The sequence below is a fragment of the Malurus melanocephalus genome, unplaced genomic scaffold (genome assembly GCF_030028575.1).
Source record: "Malurus melanocephalus ecotype Western Australia unplaced genomic scaffold, MMel_1.1 scaffold_149, whole genome shotgun sequence".
Taxonomy (NCBI): domain Eukaryota; kingdom Metazoa; phylum Chordata; class Aves; order Passeriformes; family Maluridae; genus Malurus; species Malurus melanocephalus.
The window spans coordinates 1,041,063-1,062,262 of NW_026623381.1; the positions used below are offsets into that span (position 1 = coordinate 1,041,063).

Sequence of the window (21,200 nt, forward strand, 5' to 3'; positions counted from 1 at the left end):
GCACAGAGGGGCGGTGCGGGGCTGTCATGGCCGCTGTGCTGCTGCTGAGAGCGGGGTCCGGGCTGTTGAGGGACAGCCGGGGCTGGGGCAGGCTCAGGGCAGCGGGGCCGCCACGGGTAAAGCGCTGATCCTGTCCCCGATCCTGTCCTCTGATCCTGTTCCCTGATCCTGTCCTCTGATCCTGTCCCCTCATCCTGTCCCCTCATCCCGTCCCCTCATCCTGTCCCCTCATCCCGTCCCCTCATCCTGTCCCCTTATCCCATCCCCTCATCCCGTCCCCTCATCCTGTCCCCTCATTCCATCCCCTCATCCTGTCCCCGATCCTGTTCCCTGATCCTGTACCCGATCCTATGCTCTGATCCCGTCCCCGCATCCTGCCCTCTCATCCCATCCCCTCATTCTGTACTCTGATGCTGTCCTCATCCTGTCTTCTGATCCTGTCCCCTTATCCCATCCCCTCATCCCGTCCCCTCATTCTGTCCTCTGATCCCGTCCCTTCATCCCGTCCCCTTATCCTGTCCTCTCATCCTATCCCCGCATTCTGTCTTCTGATCCCGTCCCCTGATCCCTCATCCCGTCCCTCATCCCATTCCTCCATCCCGTCCCCGATTATGTCCCCTCATTCTGTTTCCTGATCCAGTCCCTTGTTTCAGTTCCCTGATCCTGTCCCCTGATCATGTCCCCTCATCCTGTCCCCTCATCCTGTCCCCTGTAGGCCCCTGTTTCTGTCAGGAATAGATAAAGCTGGTGCATATGTTTGCTGATAGCATGGATGGAAGTTCATTTGCTATAGTCATCTCTCTTAACGGAAATTTTACTTTATTTTATTTGAGTTAGAACCTGGCCYGTAGTGTTTCACAGGCCGTTGCTCATCTGAGACTTAAATCAAYGGATAAACAATATTTCATGCATTCATCAAGTTAACTTCTATCACCTAAATACAAGTTTTGTAAAACAGTGACACTACAAATTATTTCTTTCCTTCAAAATACTTCTTTTATCRGGGGATATTTCTTGTTCTGTTTAGGCATCACAGTGCTTGATCAGAAGAACATTTTTTGGATATCCCCTAACTAAAGCAGGTTCTGGTCTGTTTCAAAAGACTAAAGGTAAGAAAACATTTGTCTGGGCTTCTGCCCTGTTTCACCCTAATACCAAGATGTGGTATTTCCAGCTGGAATTTGGCATCTCTGCTCTAAATCCTATTCCTCATTCTGGTTTTCTGTAGATGTTTGTTCGAGGTTCTGCAGATTGCGAAATTCTGCAGCAGCTGCTRACACATCTGGAGAGGACACCTTGCTGAAATGGGGCCTTCTCCTGGTCCCTGTGACCACATTYGCTCTTGGCACATGGCAGGTACAAATAAATAGTTCATTTTTTACAGAAATGAGCACTTGAGGGCTGTTGAGTTTTTCCATCTCTTTGATATAGTTCAAACCACCAGCAGGGTAAATACTTGCTGATTTTTTACACTTTTATTTCCATTTTTTTCCTCAAAGTCAGTAGCCTCTATTTTCATATCTCCAATTATCGTGATTTAGGCCAGGTCTGGTGATAGAATTATGACCAAGATTTTAAGACTTGCTGGGGTTGTTACCTTGCTCTGCTCTACCCTAAGCAGTTACTTTTGTGTTTGTTTACTTCCAGGTTCAGCGGCGCAAGTGGAAATTAGAATTGATTGAACAACTGGCCTCAAGAATCACAGCAGAGCCCATCCCTCTGACATTAGAGTATGGAARCAGGGGTGGTTTATTGTCCACAGAGCACTGACAATGTCCTGGGAATATTAGATATGGACCCTGCACTAATGAGCTTGTGCTGAACTGACCTGCATGAAAAGGAAGGAATGCAATGGAAATTTGGATGTGACAGCAAATTAGAAAAAGATCCTATTTGGTTTTTTTTAATTTTAAGTAAAAGGATAAGTCAGTGCTTTCTTGTGAGATACTCTAAATGCATGGGGAAAAGATGATTTTCTGTTTAGGAGAATGTGGGATGTAGTTCATGTCATTTGTAATGCTGCTGGGGAGAGGGGAGTTGCTAACTGGTGTCTGTGGTGWCCCAAAGGAATTGTTACTACAAAAGGGAGTCTTGGATCAACAGTAGGCCCTGCCTCACATGTGGAGCAGTTGTGTCAGATGTGAGAGAGATTTTTAAGGTCACTTGGTCACCTGGCACAACTCCCAGAAGGGCTCAGTTGTTGGATTTCATGGTCTGGGATGGAAATGAAACGCTTCCCATGGCTGGATGCATGGGCAGTGAGTCCACCTGTTCTGTGATAGCTGGGTTGCAGATAGGTGAAATTAATTTCTCCCTGGATACTCCTGATCRTGTCTATTCGATTCATTGTGATAGTTGCAAAATATTAACCCAGCTGCATATTCTCTGAGCTATTTGTCTTCTGTCTCTGTTTGCCAACAGAGCGAACCATTAGAGAAAAGTAGAATCTCTATTTAATTTGTTATGATTTTGCCATGATTTTGTTTTCCTCTTGTTCCATGCAGCCCCATGGAACTGAAGGGGCTGGAGTACAGACCTGTGAAGGTCAGAGGATATTTTGACCACTCTAGGGAGCTCTACATCCTTCCCCGCTCCCTGGTGGACCCCGTGCGGGAGGCCCGGGAAGCCGGGAGGATCACATCCCACCCGGATAATGGAGCCAATGTTGTCACCCCCTTCTACTGCACAGAGCTCGGGTGAGTTCAGCAGAGTCCTGCTCCATGGGAGCACTCACTTATCCCTGGAAAAGCTGAATTTTGGTGGTTGGCTTTGTGTCAGTCACTCCCTCCCTTACTCTCTCAGTCTGTGACATCGCTGAGGCTCAATTTGAAATTGTGTTTAAATTCCTTTATAATGGGCATCAGGTGACAGCAAAAAGGGCAGCAAACACATGGGTTGCTTCTTTCTTTGGTCTTCTGTTCTAGGCAGCAGTAGGAATAAATATACTTTCACCTCTGAGCCATACTTTTTTATGTAACTCTAGGGTCACGATTTTGGTCAACCGAGGATTTGTGCCCAAGAACAGATTAAAACCAGAGACTAGGCTGAATGGACAGGTAAGGGGGATCCAGGGAATAGGGAAGGGGGGAGTTACTTTGTGCCCCTTGGTTACCCAGGGACAMCATTGACCAATCCAGAAAGGCAGGAGCCATATTCAGCATCATGGGAGGTGACTTGAACAGTTATTRCTCTTTTCAAAGACAACAAACTTTTGTTTCCCACCTTTTTGTTAAGTAAATAATGTGTTTTACAGATAAGAAGCTGTTCTTGTTCTGCTTTTTTCCCTGCTGTATTACAGCACTGCCCCAAGCAGGGAACAACCACTTCATTTATGCTCAGACCCTTCAAGTACCACATTTTCCTGACAGGACCTGATGTGTCAGAACATTAATTCAATCTTGAAAGATTCCTTTTTTATTGTGTGCACTTGTCCTCAGATTGAAGATGAAATTGATCTCACAGGGGTGGTGAGGTTAACAGAAACAAGAAGACCCTTTGTGCCTGAAAATAACATTGAACAAAACCGCTGGCACTACCGGGACCTTGAGGCCATGGCCAGGGTGACCGGTGCTGAGCCCATCTTCATCGATGCAGATTACAGTAAGTCACAGAGCAACCCAGCCCCACATCCAATTTACATCACTCTCCCTCCCTTTCCCTTCAGTTCTCTTCCTGTGCTCTGCCACTCCACTGTTTTGAAGGTGACAGGGAGCCCGCAAGAGACCTGGAGGACTTTGTCAGGAGCATCAAAGATAGGACAAGGGACAGTAGCTTCAGTCTGACAGAGGGCAGGGTTAGATGAGCATTTGGGAAGGCATTTTTTCCTGTGAGGGTGGCGAGGCCCTGACACAGGTTATCCAGAGAAGCTGTGACTGCCCCATCTCTGGAAGTGTCCAAGGCCAGGCTGGACAGGGCCTGGAGCAATCTGGGACAGTGGAAGGTGTCCCTGCCCATGGCAGGGGTGGAATGAKATGGGCTTTAGGTCCCTTCCTGTTGGGGTTAAGGAAAAACTTTATAGAATGAGCTTCTGTTGGATCCTGTTTACCCCTGTTAAACCTCACAGTTTGGGAAAGGTTTGAGCTGCAGTCAGGTGAGCAGCCTGTATGTATGACTGACATGCACCTGCGTTGTGTGTCAAGCTGTGATTGGTTAACAGAGCCTGTAGAACCCACCTAACCAGAGATGTGATTGGATAAGGTTTGTGGGTGGTGACCCTGTGGAACAAACAGCAAATGGTTGCTTAGCCCAGGAAAATTGAATGTATAAAGGGGCACAGCATTTTGACAATAAAGGATTTATTCAAACCAGCTAGAAGAGGTCTATGTCCTCTGTCCCTCCATTGCTACACCTTCCAACCCAAACCATTCTGTGATTCTATGACCTTGGGAACACCGCTGCCTCCGAGAGCAGGTTATCCACCAGATTTATCACCATCTTCCCCTTACGCACATGGCAGTTCCATACTGCGCAGACCAAAGTTTTAACACAGCTGTGTCGTCCCTACAGGAAGCACAGTCCCAGGGGGGCCCATCGGGGGCCAGACCAGGGTGACCCTGCGGAATGAGCACATGCAGTACATCATCACCTGGTAAGGGACCAGCCCACCTCACCTGCCCTGGGCTGCTTTGGAATGCTGGGATGAGCTCTTGAGCTAYAAAAGCCCAGTTTTGAGCTCAATAGCATGTGCTAGGTGCTTTGGCTTGTTTATCACAGCTCTTAAAGAGGGCCAGTCAACCCTGGAAAGGGGCCAATATTTGATTTTCTCTTAGGTATGGCTTGTGTGCTGCAACTTCCTTYTTATGGTACAAGAAATTTATACAGAAGGCACCTCTGTGAGGCRAAGGAGTAACCTCTGTACTACAGTCAAGAGCAGACTTGTATGGATGACAGGAGCCTGRTCAGTCCTAAATAACTGAAGCACTTGGAATTTGAGAGCAGGTTCAGCAAACGTGCAGTGATCAAGCTGCAGACTTCAAGCAAGGCCTGCAGACGGAGCTCCCATCAGTGTGACTTGGCTGCAACTTGGGCACACTGAACTTCAGCAGCAATCACAGACACATTTCTCTATTGTGGTTGGTTGTAAGCTACGACATTTTAACTTTTCCACTGTTGTATTTTCCAAAAGGCAAATCTAGAGGATTTTATGAACTAGTTTCTCTGCACTGAGTAGTTGTTCCTGAAGTCAGGAATGGCTGACAGCAGTTGCAGCAGAATAATAAAGGCCTATGGCTATTYGCCTTGTGACTTGTATTGTACATCTTACACAGAACAGACCTGAATTAGAGGTTACTGTGGACACAAACGTCTAGCTGGGGAAAGCAGCCTGTGGTGTGCAAGAACATGWGGGCTGGATAAAACAAGCAGCAGCTACCACAGGAAAGAGCAGCACAGGAAGGTCTCTACTGTTCACCCCCTGAGCTTGCCTTCACTGCAAGCCCTGCAAGAGGGCAGGAGCCCAGCTGCTCCTGCAGAGCCAGTTGCAAGAGGCACTGCAGCCCTGGAAGGTTGTACAACGATGTGTAACTCAAGCTGTAACCCAGTCCTAAGTACTAGTGGARAAATCAAGAACCATTTCCAATTTAGATTTGCAAAACCAAGGCAGGCTTAAAACCAGAACTAGCCCAGCCCAGCCCMATTTCATGGTCCCAGGAAAGGAATTACACAGGACTGATAATTAAGGGCAGTTGTTTTATGTGAAGTAATTTGGCTGCAGGTTTTTTTACAGCACTATTCTGTCACTGCATGGAAGGCAGAAGTATAGCAATGACACTGTGCTACCCCCTGCCTGGAACACTSCCATTAACACAGACCACTGAAACAYAGCTGGGGTTTATTATGTACAGAAAACAAGGTGCAATGCAGTACATCTTCAGCCCAGCTTTGTCGCCAGTTCTTTAGCCTTTGCTTTCTCGAGCTTCGCAATGCGAGCCACTGATTTTGGACCCAGCACATTCCCGCCCCAGTGACGACGGATCTGCAAGGAAGGGAGAACAGGTTAGAGGCCTCATTCCATCTCTTACATTCTGTTTTGCACAAGAGGAAGAGCTCCCTCAACTAGAAAGTCTTACACATTTCAAGCACTGCACTATATTGGGGCAGCAAAGAGAAGAGCTTAAGATCATCTTTCTCCTGTCGGGTGGTTGGATTAAGCTATCCTGTAACTCCTGGTTTTGGGGGATGGATTTAGCTTAGCAGAAGTTGTCCTCTCTACAATCCTTGCCCTAGGGTTGCTGTTTGCTTCAAATGTGACACCTTTCACATTTTACCCCATCCTCAGGTAAAAAGTCTGGGCACACTGTAAACAAACCTAGGTATAACACACCCACAAACTATAAGCTGATGTCACTATGCCCCGTTTCTCTAGGAAGCTTTTGGGAATGTTTAACAGTACAAAAAAATAAGGCCAGGAGCACTGAGAATCTTACCTCATCGTATCTGTCGTTGTAGTTGGTCTTGACAGCCTCCACCAGCTTAGCAAGGGCTCCCTTATCCTCCCTGTTGGTGACAGTTGTAGTTTAGAACCTCAATTTTACATCTTCTGTAACTACTTTGCCACAGGATTTGAGAGCTCCTAGTGGCAACCCAATTTTTCAGGTTAAGCGTAAGCATTGCTTGCAAAGGTTTAACACTTAGAATCTGCACTGCTCAGATTAAGGCTGACTGTTCCACACAGATTTTAAAGTCACCAACCTTCTGGTAAACCAAAATAATCTGCATTTTTAGGATCGGATAAAGACATTCTTATCAGACATTACAGAGGTGTTATTTTGATTTTACCACTTTAGAGAGACCCAAATTTGCTTTCTCCACAACAGAGAATCAAGTGAGCTCCCAGACACTTACGGGTTAACCTGGGTGAAGGCGACTGAGGTGCAGGTCTTCCTGTGGACCAGTCTGCCCAGCCTGGCTTTGCCCTTGATGATGCAGTAGGGCACCCCCATCTTGCGGCACAGGGCAGGCAGGAAAACCACCAACTGGAAGGGAAAAGAGTGCTGAGTAACTGAGAGAAAACATCCCTTTGTGCTGGATRTCAGCCTGGGCTGTGGCAATTGCTCAGTGTTAAAAAGCTCGTTTTGCTCTTCACTGCAGTTTCAGGTGAAGAAATTCARAACATCATTGCAAGGGCCCAGCTTTACAATCATACCAGGACAACTACACAGGATSCATAGGCATCCCATTTCTGGTAAATGTGTATTTTTATGCGTTCTCTTTCATGCAATAAATTTGTCCTTTTTGCCTTAAAAGTACTTCTGACCCCACCCTAAAATTACACACGTAGCCTGTAACATGCTCACCTCAATGGGGTCTACATCGTGGGCAATAACGACAAGCTGAGCTTTCTTGTTCTCCACCAGAGTTGTGACAGTATTAATACCTGAAAACCAAATTAATAAACTTTGATTCTTCACAGTCTATTTTTAAAGCTCTGATTCCACACCACATCATCACTATCTTCTCACACAGCAGTACAAAGACATTTAATGGACAATTTGCTAAAGCTCAGGGTTAAAAAGCTCGTCTATTTTGCTCTTCACTTTGAGCTCAGGTGAAGAAATTCATACATCATTGCCATAGCTTGTCCAAGCCTGTCTAGTTGAAGAACCAACTCTTCCATCAGTGTTCTCTACCCAAGTGCCAACTCCCAYATTTCATCAGTCAAGGTACAAAGTTACCTGCTCGGAGGACCGGTGGCCGCTTGGTTGGAGCATCTCCCTTTCCAGCAGCTTTCTGCTCAGCACGAGCCAGCAGCCTCTGCTTCTTCTCTTGCTTATTCTCYGGCCTGTATTTGTGTGCCAGCTTCAGAAGCTGTGTAGCTGGAAGAGAACACCTACTAATTAGTTGCATGACCTGAAAATCTAAGGATTACTTTTTAAAAATACTGCAGTGCATCAGCGATCTTGGTGGTTGTCATCACATGTGTTTACACAGCAAAAAGTGATCATCACTTGCACAGTCCAAGAAAGAGCACCTTGAGAGACCATCTTTGCTTCCATGTGCACCTCTGATGGCACTGAGAAATCCCTGACTGGACAAGGAAATGCACGTGGATCCCCAGAGCAATTAYGGTTAGAAGTGGTGCACTGGTTCCTTTAAAGCAAGGAAAACTTAGGAGGAGGAAATTATTCTACATAGGTCCAGTTTTCTGTATGACACTGTCACCTGGAGAAGACTTTACTCACTCACAGAAGACCCCTTTTGRGGCAGATCCTCACCTGTCTGGCGGTCCAGAGCCTGGGTGAACTGGTTAATGGCAGGAGGCACCTTGAGGCGTTTGTAGAGGATGGACCTCTGGCGCTGCAGCCTGATGTAACGTGGCCATTTCACAAACCGGGTAAGGTCACGCTTGGGCTGGATATCCTGTCCTAAAAAACACAGCCTTTAGCTCAGGGCTGTCCCAAATCCAGAGCAGCAGCACAAGAGCAGCACAGGAGCATCAGTGATCTTGGTGGTGATTTGTCAGCACGACCACTCAGATAGCAAATATTCTTTCACATCATCTGCGCCCCATGCCCCACAATAATGGCACTGCACAAAGTCTGGAGTGATTTTGAATGTTTATAATTCAGACATCTGATCACTGAACAAAAATAACATGAAGCAAATATCCACTTACTCACCAATGCCAAAGTTCTTGGGCCTCTTCTCAAAGAGGGGGTTGACAACTTTTTTGGCCTCCTGCTTCTTGACTACAGCAGGGGCCGGTGCAACCTTCTTGCCCTTGGCCTTCTTTCCTTTCGGCTGCAATCAAGAAACACACTCTGCCATTTTTTGCCTCCAAAAAAGTTATCAGCCCACCATGGAAATACATATATTTTCCCCGGAATTTCGACAGCCTGGTGCCCTCCCATCTTCAGCCTGCTCTTCCAGAGAGAGCAAATCCTTCGCTTTGCCTTTAAAGGGTTTATATACCTTCCCGATAGGTAAAGGATTAAACCAAGCGTGATGATCGCTTCACCCGGCCCTCCCCGAAAGGAGCCAAGATATCCCCACAATGGATTAGTGACCAGCAGGACCTGACCTACCCCGGGAACCCGCTGCAGCCTGGCCGGGCTGCCCGAGCCGGCAGCAGCCGCAGGTCCCCAGCTCGGGCGGGCAGGCCCATCCGCGGCCTTTCCCCATCATGGCGAATCGGGCACGAAACACCGCTCCGCCGCCTCYCTCGGCTACCGAGCACCCGCACGGAGCTACCGCAGCCTATCGGCGGCAGCGGAYACCGACGGGCGGCCCCGGATGGCGGCGGATAGCCCCGGTTCCCCCCGCGCCGCCGCCATCACTCACCATCTTGGGCGGTGGGAGAGAAAGGGGGAGCGGTGCATGCCGGGAAATATCTACGGGGCGCGAGATCTCGCGAGAGCGCGGGGGGCGGGGCCGGGCCCGTGAGGGGAGGGGGGAGCAGCAATGGCGCAGCCCCGGGTGCTCCCGCAGAGCAAGGAGACACTGCTGCAGTCCTACAACAAGCGCCTCAAGGACGATGTCAARTCCATCATGGACAACTTCACCGAGATCATCAAGACGGCCAAGGTGGGGCTGAGGGGGTCCTCGCCCGCGGGAGGACCCCGGCTGCTGTGAGGGAGAGCGGGCTGTGAGGGAGAGCAAAAGCAGTGAGCGGAGAGGGGAGGACCTTTCATAGAATCCCCGAATGTTAAGGGCTTTAGAGGGACCTTAAAGRTCGTCTCGTTCCACCCCCTGCCATGGGCAGGGATATCTTCCACCKCATCAGGTTKCTCCAAGCCCTGTCCAACCTGTCCTTGAATATCATGTGTGAATTGAACTGTAATTCACACATAAACGTCAATTTCACATACATGATATGTGATCTCATTTCACATATAGGAAATCCACGCACATATTTACATATATATTCACAAATACAATATARCACAATAATTGTCTGGATTTTAAACACGTAAAGGTGGATTTTGTACTTTTTTCTTTAGATTGAGGACGAAACTCAAGTCTCTCGAGCAACCCAGGGTGAACAAGATAACTACGAGATGCATGTCAGAGCTGCAAACATTGTGAGTAACACTGTGCTGTTCACATCTGTGAGCAGCACATCTTGCAGGGGCTGTTGGGTTCATTATTGTTTCTTTATAATACTGGAAGGACTGGTGTTTGAAGAGTAACCTAATGTTTTGGGTGACTGGGGAAGGCTGGCTCAGAATTCTGTCAGAATTATCGTGTACTGTGGGAGTTTTTATCCAAAATTTGGGCTGAAGGCGCAGCTTGGAAGATCTTGGAACTGGAGCAAAGCCCTGTTCTGATGTGTGGTTTTTTTTTCTCCCTTCTGCAAGGTCCGAGCTGGTGAGTCCCTGATGAAACTTGTGTCTGACCTGAAGCAGTTCTTGATCCTCAACGATTTCCCYTCAGTGAACGAGGCCATCAACCAGCGCAACCAGCAGCTGAGGAGTCTGCAGGAGGAGTGTGACAAGAAGCTGATTGCACTGCGGGATGAGATCTCCATTGACCTGTACGAGCTAGAAGAAGAATATTACTCTTCCAGGTACAAATAGGGCAGTGGACTCTGCCTTATAACTGCAGGCCTTTTTGGGGTAGTTAGTCCAGACCATCAAGTAGTCCTTAGAGTATAGGTGTTGAGAATGTTCCCAAAAWTTTTCAAGAGTTTTAATTAGGTCAAACTCCTTCTGTAACTAAAGGAACTGCCTTTTCCTTGTACTTACCCTGCAGGATATGAATGTCCTAATGAAGGAGGTGCTCACAGCATCCTAGGTTTGATAGGTGATTTCCTTAGGCTTCTGTTGTAATCATTAGAAAAGGAGATGAATTTCCTTGGTGGAGATCCCTGTGAAGGAGCCTCTGGCTCTCTCCCTATAAAGACCAGCTTGCTAAGCTGGGTCCTGATGTCAGCTATGTCACCACACCTTCGTGGTGAGTCTTTCACAAGTGACCTGGTCACACATTGTGCCTTTTCCTCCCTAGTCCACTGCCCCCAGCTGTCTCCAGTCCTGCTGGGGTCAACATTTGCAAGGAGTAAAAAAACTTGTTCAGTTTAATTGAATGATGAAGTATTGTGATAGGATTTTCTAAGGAATTACTTATTACTGATTTGTTTGTGGGATTTTTAATATTTTTAAAGCCTCTTACTTAGCAGATAGACTTCAGAGAATTCAGACACTTTATTTTTTATTTTTTTTGTAATGCACTCCAGCACTTCTAGTTAATGATGCAGTAAATGAAAGCAGAAGAAAACAAATGTAAACCTGGTTATTTTGGCTGCACTTTCCAAGCTAAGTGAAGTCAGTGCAATAATTCTAGGACTTTTAAACAAAAACTTAWCTTTAAAAAATCTTATTTAAAATTTCAATGACCAGGGTTTCTATGTTTGCCTCCTTTTTTTTCTAAAAATGCTGAATGCCTATAACCCCTGCTAAGTCAACTAAATTGCTCAATATCTTTGAAAGTAAAGCCATTATGAGTAATATATGTATTTTAAGAGTAAAAGGATAATAATATGACACAGCTTAGATGTAAAAGTTTAGAGTTGCTTTTCAACTTTACTCAGTTTTTTGAGGAGGTTGTGATGATCCCAAACCCAAGCACTTGTTTAGGTACTGATAGATCCATGACAGCAGTGAGCTTATCCAAAGGGATGTGGTTTTGGATGAGAGTGCCCCATACATGCCAGGTGTGCTTCCCTCACCTTGTCCCCAGACTGCCACCACTGTGTGTTGGTCACTCTCATTTTGGACAGCGAGGTTCTTACCATGCTGGCATGGTCTGTACATCCACCTGGCCCCAGGTGCCACATAAAGCCACCCTGGCTGACAGAACTAACATGGAAGCACCAGTGTTGGTGTGCAGCAGATGGATTTGCCTTCCTGCTCTTTCTTATGGGTCCTGAGGTGAGGAAACCTGGCRACTCTGCAGAGCTGTGATCTGACACTTGTTATCATGTAGCACTTTGTCATTTGCTTTTAGCACTTCCTCCCTTCCTGTGCTCTTTCCTGTCTTTTTCTGCGCCAAAGAAATTGTGTCTGTGTAAATACAGAAACAGTGATTTATTCAAAGTCCTTTTATAATTAGAGTATTACAGTATTTTTAATGAAACCTTATTGTCTAATGTGGGGAAAGGGTTTCTGTTGTGTCACAGCCATCTTTTAGTGGCTGTAAACACAAAAGCCTGTCTGCCCCCAGAGGGGAATTCCTGGCTGTCCTGGGAGCCCTGGGATGCCTCTTAGTTTTAGGGTCAGGTATTTGCCAGGCTTTTGATGAGACCCTAAAGCAGGTCCTTSAAACTAAAACTGAGAAGATTGTCCTGAAGGAATCTTGGCTTTCCTGCCCTGTGTTCAARTAGTTTTCCAGAGCTGTCCCTCTGCGTGCAGAGTGGCCGGATGCCTCAGGGAAGTAGTGAAATCCCTTCCTTGCCCTGAGGAGCCCTTAGRACAGAGCAGCAAGCTGGCCAGTGCTCCTTCGGGCTGCTTATTGACCCTGACTTTTGAGGAGTGTTACCTGAAAGGTGCAGCTTAGACTGTTCCTACAGGGCAGCAGGACAAACTGTCATGCTGTGACACAGCTAAAATATGGTTAATAACTGCCCTGCTATGATGTGGTAGATGCTGTGGTCAGGTTCTGGGAAATCATGACCTGASGTCTATGACAGAACAGGACTCAAAGTTTTGGTTCAGTCCTGAACATCTTTGTTAACTGAAACCACTGTATTGAGSGCTGATCTTCCAACGGATTTTACAGAAGGCCCAGACATAAAACCTGTATCCACTGCCTTCTCACTTCCCCTGCAAAGCCAGCTCAGCTGGGTGATGCTGCCAGAAAATAGCTCAGCTTGCAACTAGAGCTTTGTGTGCTTGTTCCCCAAGGTGGTAACTGCAAGTCCAGCTTGCCTTCTCTCATCYTAACCCCCAAACCTGCATTTGTGTTCCATTGCTCCCTCCTCTGAGATCACAGGAGCTGTCTTGAGTGTGAGGTTAGATCTCACATGTTTCATGTTTGTGCAATTTGAACTGTCTCATATTTCTATACTTAAAATATTTCCCTGAGCATCAATCCATACATTACAAATGTAAATAAAGCTGCAACAACAAAATCACTTGACCCATTGGGTTTGTTTTTCTCTGAATGCAAGCTGCTTTTTGCTCTAGCACTCACTTTGTCTTGGGTGTCTCTTGTGTGTGCAGCTCCTTCTTCTCTTTGGGATTTGTGTTGGTTTTGTTCCAGTTCCTTCCATGTTTCTTTTTAGTTTTGGCCCTTCCACATTGTGTTTTCCTCAGAGCACAGGCAAGAATTTGCCAGTTTAAAAAGATTTGTTGTTTAAAAACATTTTTCTCACACTGCTGGTACATCCATCTCTGTAGTTTTCAGTGTTGGWTTCCAACCAGCTGCTTTTAGAAGCACTGTTAGCTCAGGCTCTTTGGGAAAAGGCAGGAGCTGTCAGTACTTTATAATCAGACTGGGAAGCTTCARTAGAACACCCAAACCTATGGAGCACTTTTTTGAAAGGGCAAGAGAGCAAATAGGTTTGTTCTTTATTATGTAAGGGACAGCCCCCTAAACAATTGCAGCAGTTTTTTGCTGAAGTGAAATTTAGAGCGGGATTTCTATTTTTTTTTCTCACATAAGTTGCAGTCTAATTCCAAGTCAAATAATTGTGGGTAAGGTCTGTGTCTCACTCATTATTAGCAGAATATGTGGGAGTGCAGCGACTTCAGATCTTTTCAGAGACTGGGGGTGCAGCGACTTCAGATCTTTTCAGAGACTTGAAGTGTCTGGAATTGAGCCACTGTTTCAGTTTGTAGCAACAGTTCTGTCTCTGAAATTGCCCTGATCCTCATCAGACCCAAGAGGTTTAGGATTAGCTCTTAGGGGGTGTGTCTTAGGGGAGGCCAGTGTCACACGACTTGGGATGAATTCATGAACACAGACCTTATATCCAGCTTCTTTTTTTTTGCCATTTTCTTAATGCTTTGCTTCTGTCTTGCTCCTCCACCCTTTCCATCCCTCCCCTCCTCTATCACCACGCCTGCTCTCTCCTCACTGGGGTTGTTTGTTCTGGAAAGCTACAGTCTGTGTGACAGCAATGATCTCCCACTGTGCGAAGCCTACTGGAGAGAAGACTTTGCCACGCTGTCCCCCGAGAGCCTCTCGATGCCGCTGGCAGCTGCCACAGCAGAGCAGAGCGTCGCCACCTCGCAGAGTTCCACCCCGTCGCACCCCCACGTGAACGGGCACGGGGTGGGCCCCGCCGAGCATTCCTGAAGAGGATCCGCTGCTGCAGGACACATTCCTGCCGCGGCACCGCGCTGCTGGAAGTCTTCCTCCTGCTGTGCTGAGCAAGCGGCTCCTGCTGTCGGGAGGAGGCACTGGAGCTGTACTGGCAGGTGTCTGCTCCCTGCATGGCTGCAGTGCTTCCTCCACCCCAGGACCTTGCCAGAAATGTTCCTGTCCCTTAAGAGATAGAGATAAGTAGACACAAAGTGGATGTCGTTATAACAAATTAGAGTCGAGTTTGCTTTAACGTGATAGTTACGTGTAGAGTTCAGTAGAAGTCCAGTTTGTTTCCATGTGACTGTTGGGAGTTGAATTTCTTTGGGATAAACTTGAGCCAAATGTGGGGGCAGTGGGTGCGTTGGGGTTTTTACTCTGTTTCCCAAGATTACTGACATTCTGGCTGCTTTAAAGCTCTCTCAGGATGGCATCTGACAACCTCTGATCTACTGTAAAGAGTCTTATAGTATTTTTACACAACAGTCTTTACTGTCAAAATGCTTTACAAACTTGAACTCTTTGTTTGGGAGGAGGCTCTCAGGAGACGTTATGGAAGAGCAGTGTTCCCTGCTTTGGAGAAGAATAGATGGGGATCAGACTGAGGGATCAACGATGCCACTTGCTCAAAGCCACAAAGAGAAGCAGTGTCATGCTTTAGTCAGTGGATTCCTTCCTTAGTGTTTACACAGAAATTCCTATTAACATATTCTGAGCTAACATGAAGCCACTGTTTATGGTGGTTTTTGATGGATGAAAAAATCTTGAGAGCAGTGAAGGATACTCCATTACTCTCAGTTTCCTTCCAAAGAAACATATTTGGTGCTTGGTCTGTAGCTGTTCAGCAGCTCAGCACTTCTTTCCTTTTGTGGTGGCTATGCCTTGGCTCGAGCTGTGCAGCTGAAAGGGAGATGCCACTGAACTGGAACACTGTCACCACAGCTCGGTGTCACAGGCACCACAGAGCCACCAGTGCATTCCAACAACTGAGCTGAGCTTCCCCAGCTTTCTGCTGTAACGTCTCATTTCTTAGGATGTGAATTTTGCTATTAYTTTTTGGTTTCTTTTTCTTCCATTCCATTTATTTTTGTAATTAGGTGATTTAATAAAACTGTTTTGTATAATTTTTTAAGGCGTATGTTTTCAGCCACGAGTGTGACAACATGAGCGTGCACATGCGAGGGGAGGAGCACTCCCTTTCTCCGTACAGGGGCTGCAGAAACCATCATAAACGTGCTCTGGGAACTTCACCACTGTGCAAATTTGTCCGCTAATAAAGGGGGGTTTGGAGTGGCTGTCTGCAGAAGCTCCGGGGTGGTGGCGACCCGTAGCCCTCCAGGAGAGCCCCGAGCACCCCCGGTGTGGCTGCGGGACCCTCTCGGTGGCCGTGCCGAGCCCCGGCGGGGGCGGCTCCAGCCCCGGCGGCTGCGGGCGCTCCGTGCGCTCGGCGCTGCCGTCACTTCCCGGCCGGCGCGCTTCATCCATCACTTCCTGCGAGATCTCCACGAGGAGAGCACCGCTGTCCCCACGCTGCCCCGAGGAGGGGCCACCCCCGGCATGGCAATGGCCARCCTGGCCGCGCAGGACTCCTATCTGCAGGGCTTGGCCAGGAGGGCCGGCGTSCAGCACGCCCCGGAGTCGCGGAAGAGGAAATTTGGTACTGGAACTGTAACGCTTCGATTCTGTCCTCTCCGGCCGGTTTGTGGGAGGCTGGGCGCGTCTGTTGTGCCTTCACGGGGCGCTTAGCCCGCGATTGTGCCTTTTATAACAAAATAACAATCTGCTGGAACACGGAGCTCCCGAACACGTTGTACTGGGAGCCTTGGGAATCAATGGTCTCCATTCACTGGTGATTGATGGACGTGGGAGAGCTGGGATTTTACTGGAGTGTGCGAGGCTGTTTGGTCTATTTAAATAAAACCTAAAACGTGTAATTTCTAAACATTAAGGTATGCCATTGCGATGCTGGAGCTTTAGTCTTCCATGATAAGTGAATATTATGGGTGGGAATCTAGCTTTGTCCTCTTTTGTGTAATTTGTTTTTGCTTTCTAGTGTCTAAGCCAGGCCAGCCCGAGGATGCTGGCAGACAGCCCAAGAAACAGAAGAGAAAGAAGTCCAGGAAGCAAGCTGAAAAGAAGAATGCTCCTTCAGCCAAACAGGTGGTTTCTAACACCAGTAAAGCCACTCCTGGACAGAAAGCAGCCCCTCAAGCCAGCAAAACACCTCCACAGAGTGTTACACAGAACAAAAATGAGARTTTGGCTACAGGTAAGAATTGCAGCTTTGCCATGGTCTGATTGAAGTGACCTGGGCTAAGCTGGCTGCTTTTCAATTGCTTCACACGTGTAGTTTGGAAAACCTGAATTAAGAACATCTTTGCTTATCCCATGTGCCCTGGAAGCTTTGGCCTCTGGACAGGAATTTGTGCCATTGCCACTGGGTGGCTCTCTGGAAACGGTGTTTAAACTGAACTGCAGAGCTTTTGTGCATGTGAGTAACTTTGGGAATTATGCGTGGATGCAATCCCTGTCCTGCCAGGTCCTCTTTCCTTTATGACAGTGAAAAGCCAGATCATAGAGAAAAGATGTCCTGGGCCTCTCTGTTTTCCACAATCTGGGTACTTGCCTTTGGCTTGCCAGGCAGCCCCAGGCCATGCCAGGCCACTGCTGGCAGTGTTGAATGATAATAGGGATAGAAAAGGGGGAATTCTAAAGAAACCAATGAAATAGAAACTCTTGGTTTGTTTGGATTTTCCGTTCCATTCACAGCATCTAAAGAGTTCCCAGAGCTTTTCCCATAGCAATAGAAAGTGCTTCTGTTTAGCTTGGTGCTGCTTTTTAAGTATTTTTATTTTCTTTCTTTCATTTTCAGGAAGTAAAAGTGAACTGAGTTCCCCTTCTGTTTCTGCAATCAGTCTGTTGCGTCAGAGACTCCATGAGAAGATTAAAAAAGCTTCTGGACAGGTRTGGGAGCTCTGGATGTGTATTCATTTGTGTTTTTATGCACTGAAAATTCTCTCCAGCCTCCCAGGGGATGTGGGGACAGGATCTCTCAGGGTTTAAGCCAATTTCATCTCCTCAGGAATTGCCTGTAGGTATTGCCAGGTGACCTCTGTGTGTTCTTTGGAAAAATCTGTGAGAAAAGGGGGGTCAGACTTGGAGGAGAACATGCCTTGGTGATTTTTAGGAAAAAAAAAAAAAAAAAGCACTGAGAACCTGAAAGAAAAGAGCTTCAGGCTGCTGAGGGAGAGCAAAGGGTTTGAAATGTTATTACTTTGTTTAACATCTCTAAAAGCTGAGCCCACAGGTTGGTGTCACAGGTAGTCCTTCTTAGGAGAAGTTTGAAATCAGGAACTTGGGGACTGCCCATTTTTAATTCTGCTTTGTCCATTTAAGGCTTCTCACTCATATCCATCCTTTTCCTTAGGATAATGCAAAAGAATTAACTCCTGCAGTCCTGGAGAAGAGGCAGMGAAGGAAGTACGAGAGAGAGAGAAAGAAGCGCCGGCGAAAGGAGTTGAAGATGAAGGCAAAAATGGAGAAGAAAAAAACCGAGGAGGTACCAGCAGAGCCAGAAAACAAAAAGGAAGAGAGCAGAACTGAAATTGTTTTCAACAGGGTTCAAGTGCATGAAGAGAATGAGTTGAACAAGATCCAGAAGAAGAAAGAGAAAAGGAAAGCAGTGAAAGGCAATATCACTCCTTTGACGGGCAAAAACTACAAGCAGCTGCTGAGCAGGCTGGAGACCAGGAAGAATAAACTGGAGGAGCTCAAGGATAAGGATGAGAAGAAAGCTCAGGAGCTGGAGACCAAGATAAAATGGACAAATGCTCTCTATAAGGCAGAAGGGGTGAAGATCCGTGACGACGAGGAGCGTCTGAAGGAAGCCCTGAAGCGCAAGGAGAAGAGGAAAGCCCAGCGCAAGAGGCAGTGGGAGCAGCGAACTGTCAGGGTGGCAGAAAAGATGCAGCAGCGGCAGGACAAGCGCCAGAAGAACATCCAGAAGAAGAAGAAGGAGAGGATAGARAAGAAGAAAGCCAGGGCCCGGAAGAAGGGCCGAATTCTGCCAGAGGACTTGAAAAAAGCTGGGTTAAAGTGAGACCAAAGCAGCCACTCCTGGCATTTGGGGTTCCAGGGTGGGGTGTCCATCTGTCACACGGGGCTGTGGCACTGTCCCAGAGGAGGCAGTGCCTGAGGACACCAGGCTGTGGGGCAGGCACTGCCACAGCTTCCCATCTTCATACTAAAAAACAGTTGTATATTTGTTAATAAAGTTTTCTGTCCCAAAAAAAACCCTTCTGGTTGGTTTCTAATAGGAATTATTATTTTTCTAAAGGGGAAATGTCAGTTGCTGTCACTTCCCCTGATGTCCTGCATGGTGTGTTCCTCATGGATGCCACCAAGGGATCCTGTGGGATTGGTGTGGGGTCATCCCTGGTTTAGTGGGCCTGGTGAATGTGCTGTGAAATGCAGGCTGTGCAGTGCTTCCCAGCTGAATCTGCCAGAATCCAGGTAACTCCATGATGCAGCTGTAATCTTACACTGCAAACAGCAATGGATTTGTGCTGAAGTGTGTTCAAGCCTCAGGTGTGACTGAAAGCATTTGTGTCACAGGATCCTGAGAGTACTGGAGTCCAGCAAGGAAACCTGTTCTGGGGCACAGATGGAGCCCTCCCCACAGATATCTTTTCTTTCTTCACATTCTCAACAGCCCTGCACTCRCAGCTCGCCACTTCAGTTGTAGAAATCTGAAATACAGGTTCGAAAATCTGAAATAGTTGCTCTGCAAAGAACATTTTCCATGGAATGGTCTACAAGTGAGGTATTTATCAGCTGTCCGGAATGCTTTCCAAGCAGGGCTTGAAGATAAAGTAGTGCTTTGTTCTGGGAGGTCAAGCAAGTTCGTTTGGGAGTAACAGAGMTACTTTCAGCCATATCCCTTTTAAAAAACTTTCTGAACAAATTCAAACAACCTGAGTAACAAAAATGCTTTAGCTGTGATTTCTGTTTGATTGGAGATTCTTTCTTTAGCTGCAACCACATCTCTCATTTTTGTTTGTATTCACAGTGAGCTGTAAATCAGTTGAGGTCAATCTCGGTGAGATGGTTTTAGATGCAAAAGATGTTCCARTCTCAGCTGGCTCCAGTGTTCTGGCAGATTGGTAACACAGAAACTGTAGCAAAGGGGTGAATGATCATCTGTGCTTTTAATGATGTAATATTTCAAAATATGTGTATTTCTCTTCCTGAGGGATTAGATGTTTACTCTGTAAAGACACATGGAAATACTCTGTGCCCATTACAACAGCTGAAACTGCATTAAAACAACCAGAACACCCACAGCTTTTTTTACTGTGTTAATTTTACTGTCAAATAACTGTCAGTCCCCTTCCTTCTCTCTGTTTATCCCCTGTCCTTCCCCATCACCCAAGTTCTGTGCTATCAGCCTCTGTATGCCATGGAGATAAGAGCATGGGACAGGTGCAGAAAATGGGGATCCTCAGGAGACTCCACAAAGTGGGATTGTTTGTGTATTCCTTTATGCTTTGGGTGGAAATTTTGAGAGRATATTTATGCAATTGGAAAGTGGCATCACACTGGGAGGGGCTGCAAGCATCATRGAAAACAGGATTCAGTCAGGGCCTCATATTTTGTAAAAACAAATAGCCTGAAAATCGAGTTTGTTTTCATGAAGTCACAAGATTTTATGTGCCTCAGACCTGGCTGGGAGATCTTCCACAGAAAAGATGTGGATTATACTTGGGCACAGGCTGAGTGTCATCCCAGTGCTGTGGCCTTGCAGAGCTTCACATTTTGAACTGTGACAGCTTTTCATTTTGGGGGGTAACCCAGCTTTGCTTCATCCTGCTGAGGGCTCAGCAAGGGAATTTGGGTTGCTTTGGCACCAAATTTCATGAGAATGGGCTGATTAGAGAGAGTCCAGTCAGAACTGACAGAAATAATCCCAGATCTTGAATTTAGAAAATTACAAAGAAAGATTGAAGGAGGTCATAGAAGAGAAAAGGGAAGGAAACATCAGAACTTTCAGGTGTGGAAAAGGGATCTGCCCAGATCTAAACTGCAGCGAGCCAGAGCCTGGTTGGAAATTTGGAAATTTCTTGCTGGTGAGAAGAGCTTTCCTACCTGCCCTGTGTGGAGCCATCTCCTAAAGAATGGCTGCAAAACAACTGTTTGAACCCCCCCTTTGCACATTTATCTGCTTTGCATGTGCTGGAAGCATCAAGCACAAGGTATGAAACGTGGCACTGACAAATCCTGGCAGCAGTGCAGCAGCTCTCGTGACACAACTGGCACAAGAATGAGATAAAACTGGTAAAAAACRCAGAATAACAGCTACAGAGGGGGGAGGCTGTTTGCTTTTCCTTCTATGTGGATCTGCAGCATTTTTAGCAAGAATCCAGAACTGTTCAGCATGAATCCTTGAAGGCTTTAAGTGGTGGAAGGCCTTAAGGCATACATATATATATTTATATATATAAATTTATATATATATTTATATTTATATATATTTAGTAATTGTTTTTAAGTAGGATTTTTTTTGTGACACTTCTTGATGAAAGCTATTTAGATTGTCTGACAGGAAAATTAGGGAGAAGCACCAGGGAGGGTTGCTGTGTGACACAGTAAGGCAAAATAAAGAACTTTTTGCCACTTGTCTTTTTCCAGCCAAAGAAACAAAAGCAGGAAAATCACCCGTGCCTCTTCAGATCCATTGGCACTGTTCTGTGCCTTACCAAGGGCCAGGTACTGATCTCTGAGGTTTCTTCAGCACCTTCCAAGAAGCACCATGTACCACTCCCACTAATATAAGTGCTACCCTGTCTGTAAATGGGATTGATAAACAGCCTCTTCCTTATTTTTTTTTTTCCTTGCAGGCTCCAATCACATTCAAGGAAGTAGAAAGCTCTGACTGGAAATTTCAACCAGTCCCTCCAGCCACA

At 46.6% G+C, this 21,200-nt stretch overlaps 4 protein-coding genes and 4 non-coding genes across 9 annotated transcripts; 3 read left to right on the forward strand and 5 right to left on the reverse strand.

Moving 5' to 3' along the window:
- Positions 1-6: 6 nt before the first annotated feature.
- Positions 7-5,244, forward strand: LOC130576697 (surfeit locus protein 1). Its single transcript, XM_057371552.1, has 9 exons — positions 7-116; positions 1,028-1,109; positions 1,229-1,356; positions 1,648-1,730; positions 2,505-2,696; positions 2,984-3,056; positions 3,438-3,600; positions 4,507-4,588; positions 4,770-5,244. Exons 1-9 carry the CDS (start codon positions 27-29, stop codon positions 4,834-4,836), a joined length of 960 nt encoding a protein of 319 aa, XP_057227535.1. The 5' UTR covers positions 7-26; the 3' UTR covers positions 4,837-5,244.
- Positions 5,245-5,813: 569 nt separating this feature from the next.
- On the reverse strand, positions 5,814-9,383 carry RPL7A (ribosomal protein L7a). Its single transcript, XM_057371557.1, has 8 exons — positions 9,280-9,383; positions 8,619-8,739; positions 8,214-8,363; positions 7,674-7,814; positions 7,296-7,375; positions 6,844-6,974; positions 6,426-6,495; positions 5,814-5,974 (listed from the first exon to the last, which is right to left on the reverse strand). Exons 1-8 carry the CDS (start codon positions 9,280-9,282, stop codon positions 5,870-5,872), a joined length of 801 nt encoding a protein of 266 aa, XP_057227540.1. The 5' UTR covers positions 9,283-9,383; the 3' UTR covers positions 5,814-5,869.
- Positions 7,049-7,122, reverse strand: LOC130576730 (small nucleolar RNA SNORD36). Its single transcript, XR_008965695.1, has one exon. It is a non-coding gene; the product is annotated as a small nucleolar RNA SNORD36 (small nucleolar RNA).
- On the reverse strand, positions 7,496-7,572 carry LOC130576733 (small nucleolar RNA SNORD36). Its single transcript, XR_008965698.1, has one exon. It is a non-coding gene; the product is annotated as a small nucleolar RNA SNORD36 (small nucleolar RNA).
- On the reverse strand, positions 7,886-7,951 carry LOC130576736 (small nucleolar RNA SNORD24). Its single transcript, XR_008965700.1, has one exon. It is a non-coding gene; the product is annotated as a small nucleolar RNA SNORD24 (small nucleolar RNA).
- Positions 8,431-8,503, reverse strand: LOC130576734 (small nucleolar RNA SNORD24). The gene has a single exon (XR_008965699.1). It is a non-coding gene; the product is annotated as a small nucleolar RNA SNORD24 (small nucleolar RNA).
- Positions 9,384-9,399: 16 nt separating the features above from the next.
- Positions 9,400-15,362, forward strand: MED22 (mediator complex subunit 22). 2 transcript variants are annotated; one of them, XM_057371558.1, is made up of 4 exons: positions 9,400-9,522; positions 9,939-10,019; positions 10,296-10,504; positions 14,034-15,362. In XM_057371558.1, the coding sequence occupies exons 1-4, from the start codon at positions 9,400-9,402 to the stop codon at positions 14,230-14,232; spliced, it is 612 nt and encodes a 203-aa protein (XP_057227541.1). In that variant the 3' UTR covers positions 14,233-15,362. The 2 variants fall into 2 exon arrangements, with proteins under 2 accessions (XP_057227541.1, XP_057227542.1); XM_057371559.1 differs by having other exon boundaries at positions 14,040-15,362.
- Positions 15,363-15,721: 359 nt separating this feature from the next.
- On the forward strand, positions 15,722-18,531 carry SURF6 (surfeit 6). The gene is made up of 4 exons (XM_057371560.1): positions 15,722-15,895; positions 16,292-16,507; positions 17,111-17,202; positions 17,666-18,531. Exons 1-4 carry the CDS (start codon positions 15,796-15,798, stop codon positions 18,335-18,337), a joined length of 1,080 nt encoding a protein of 359 aa, XP_057227543.1. The 5' UTR covers positions 15,722-15,795; the 3' UTR covers positions 18,338-18,531.
- Positions 18,532-21,200: the final 2,669 nt, after the last annotated feature.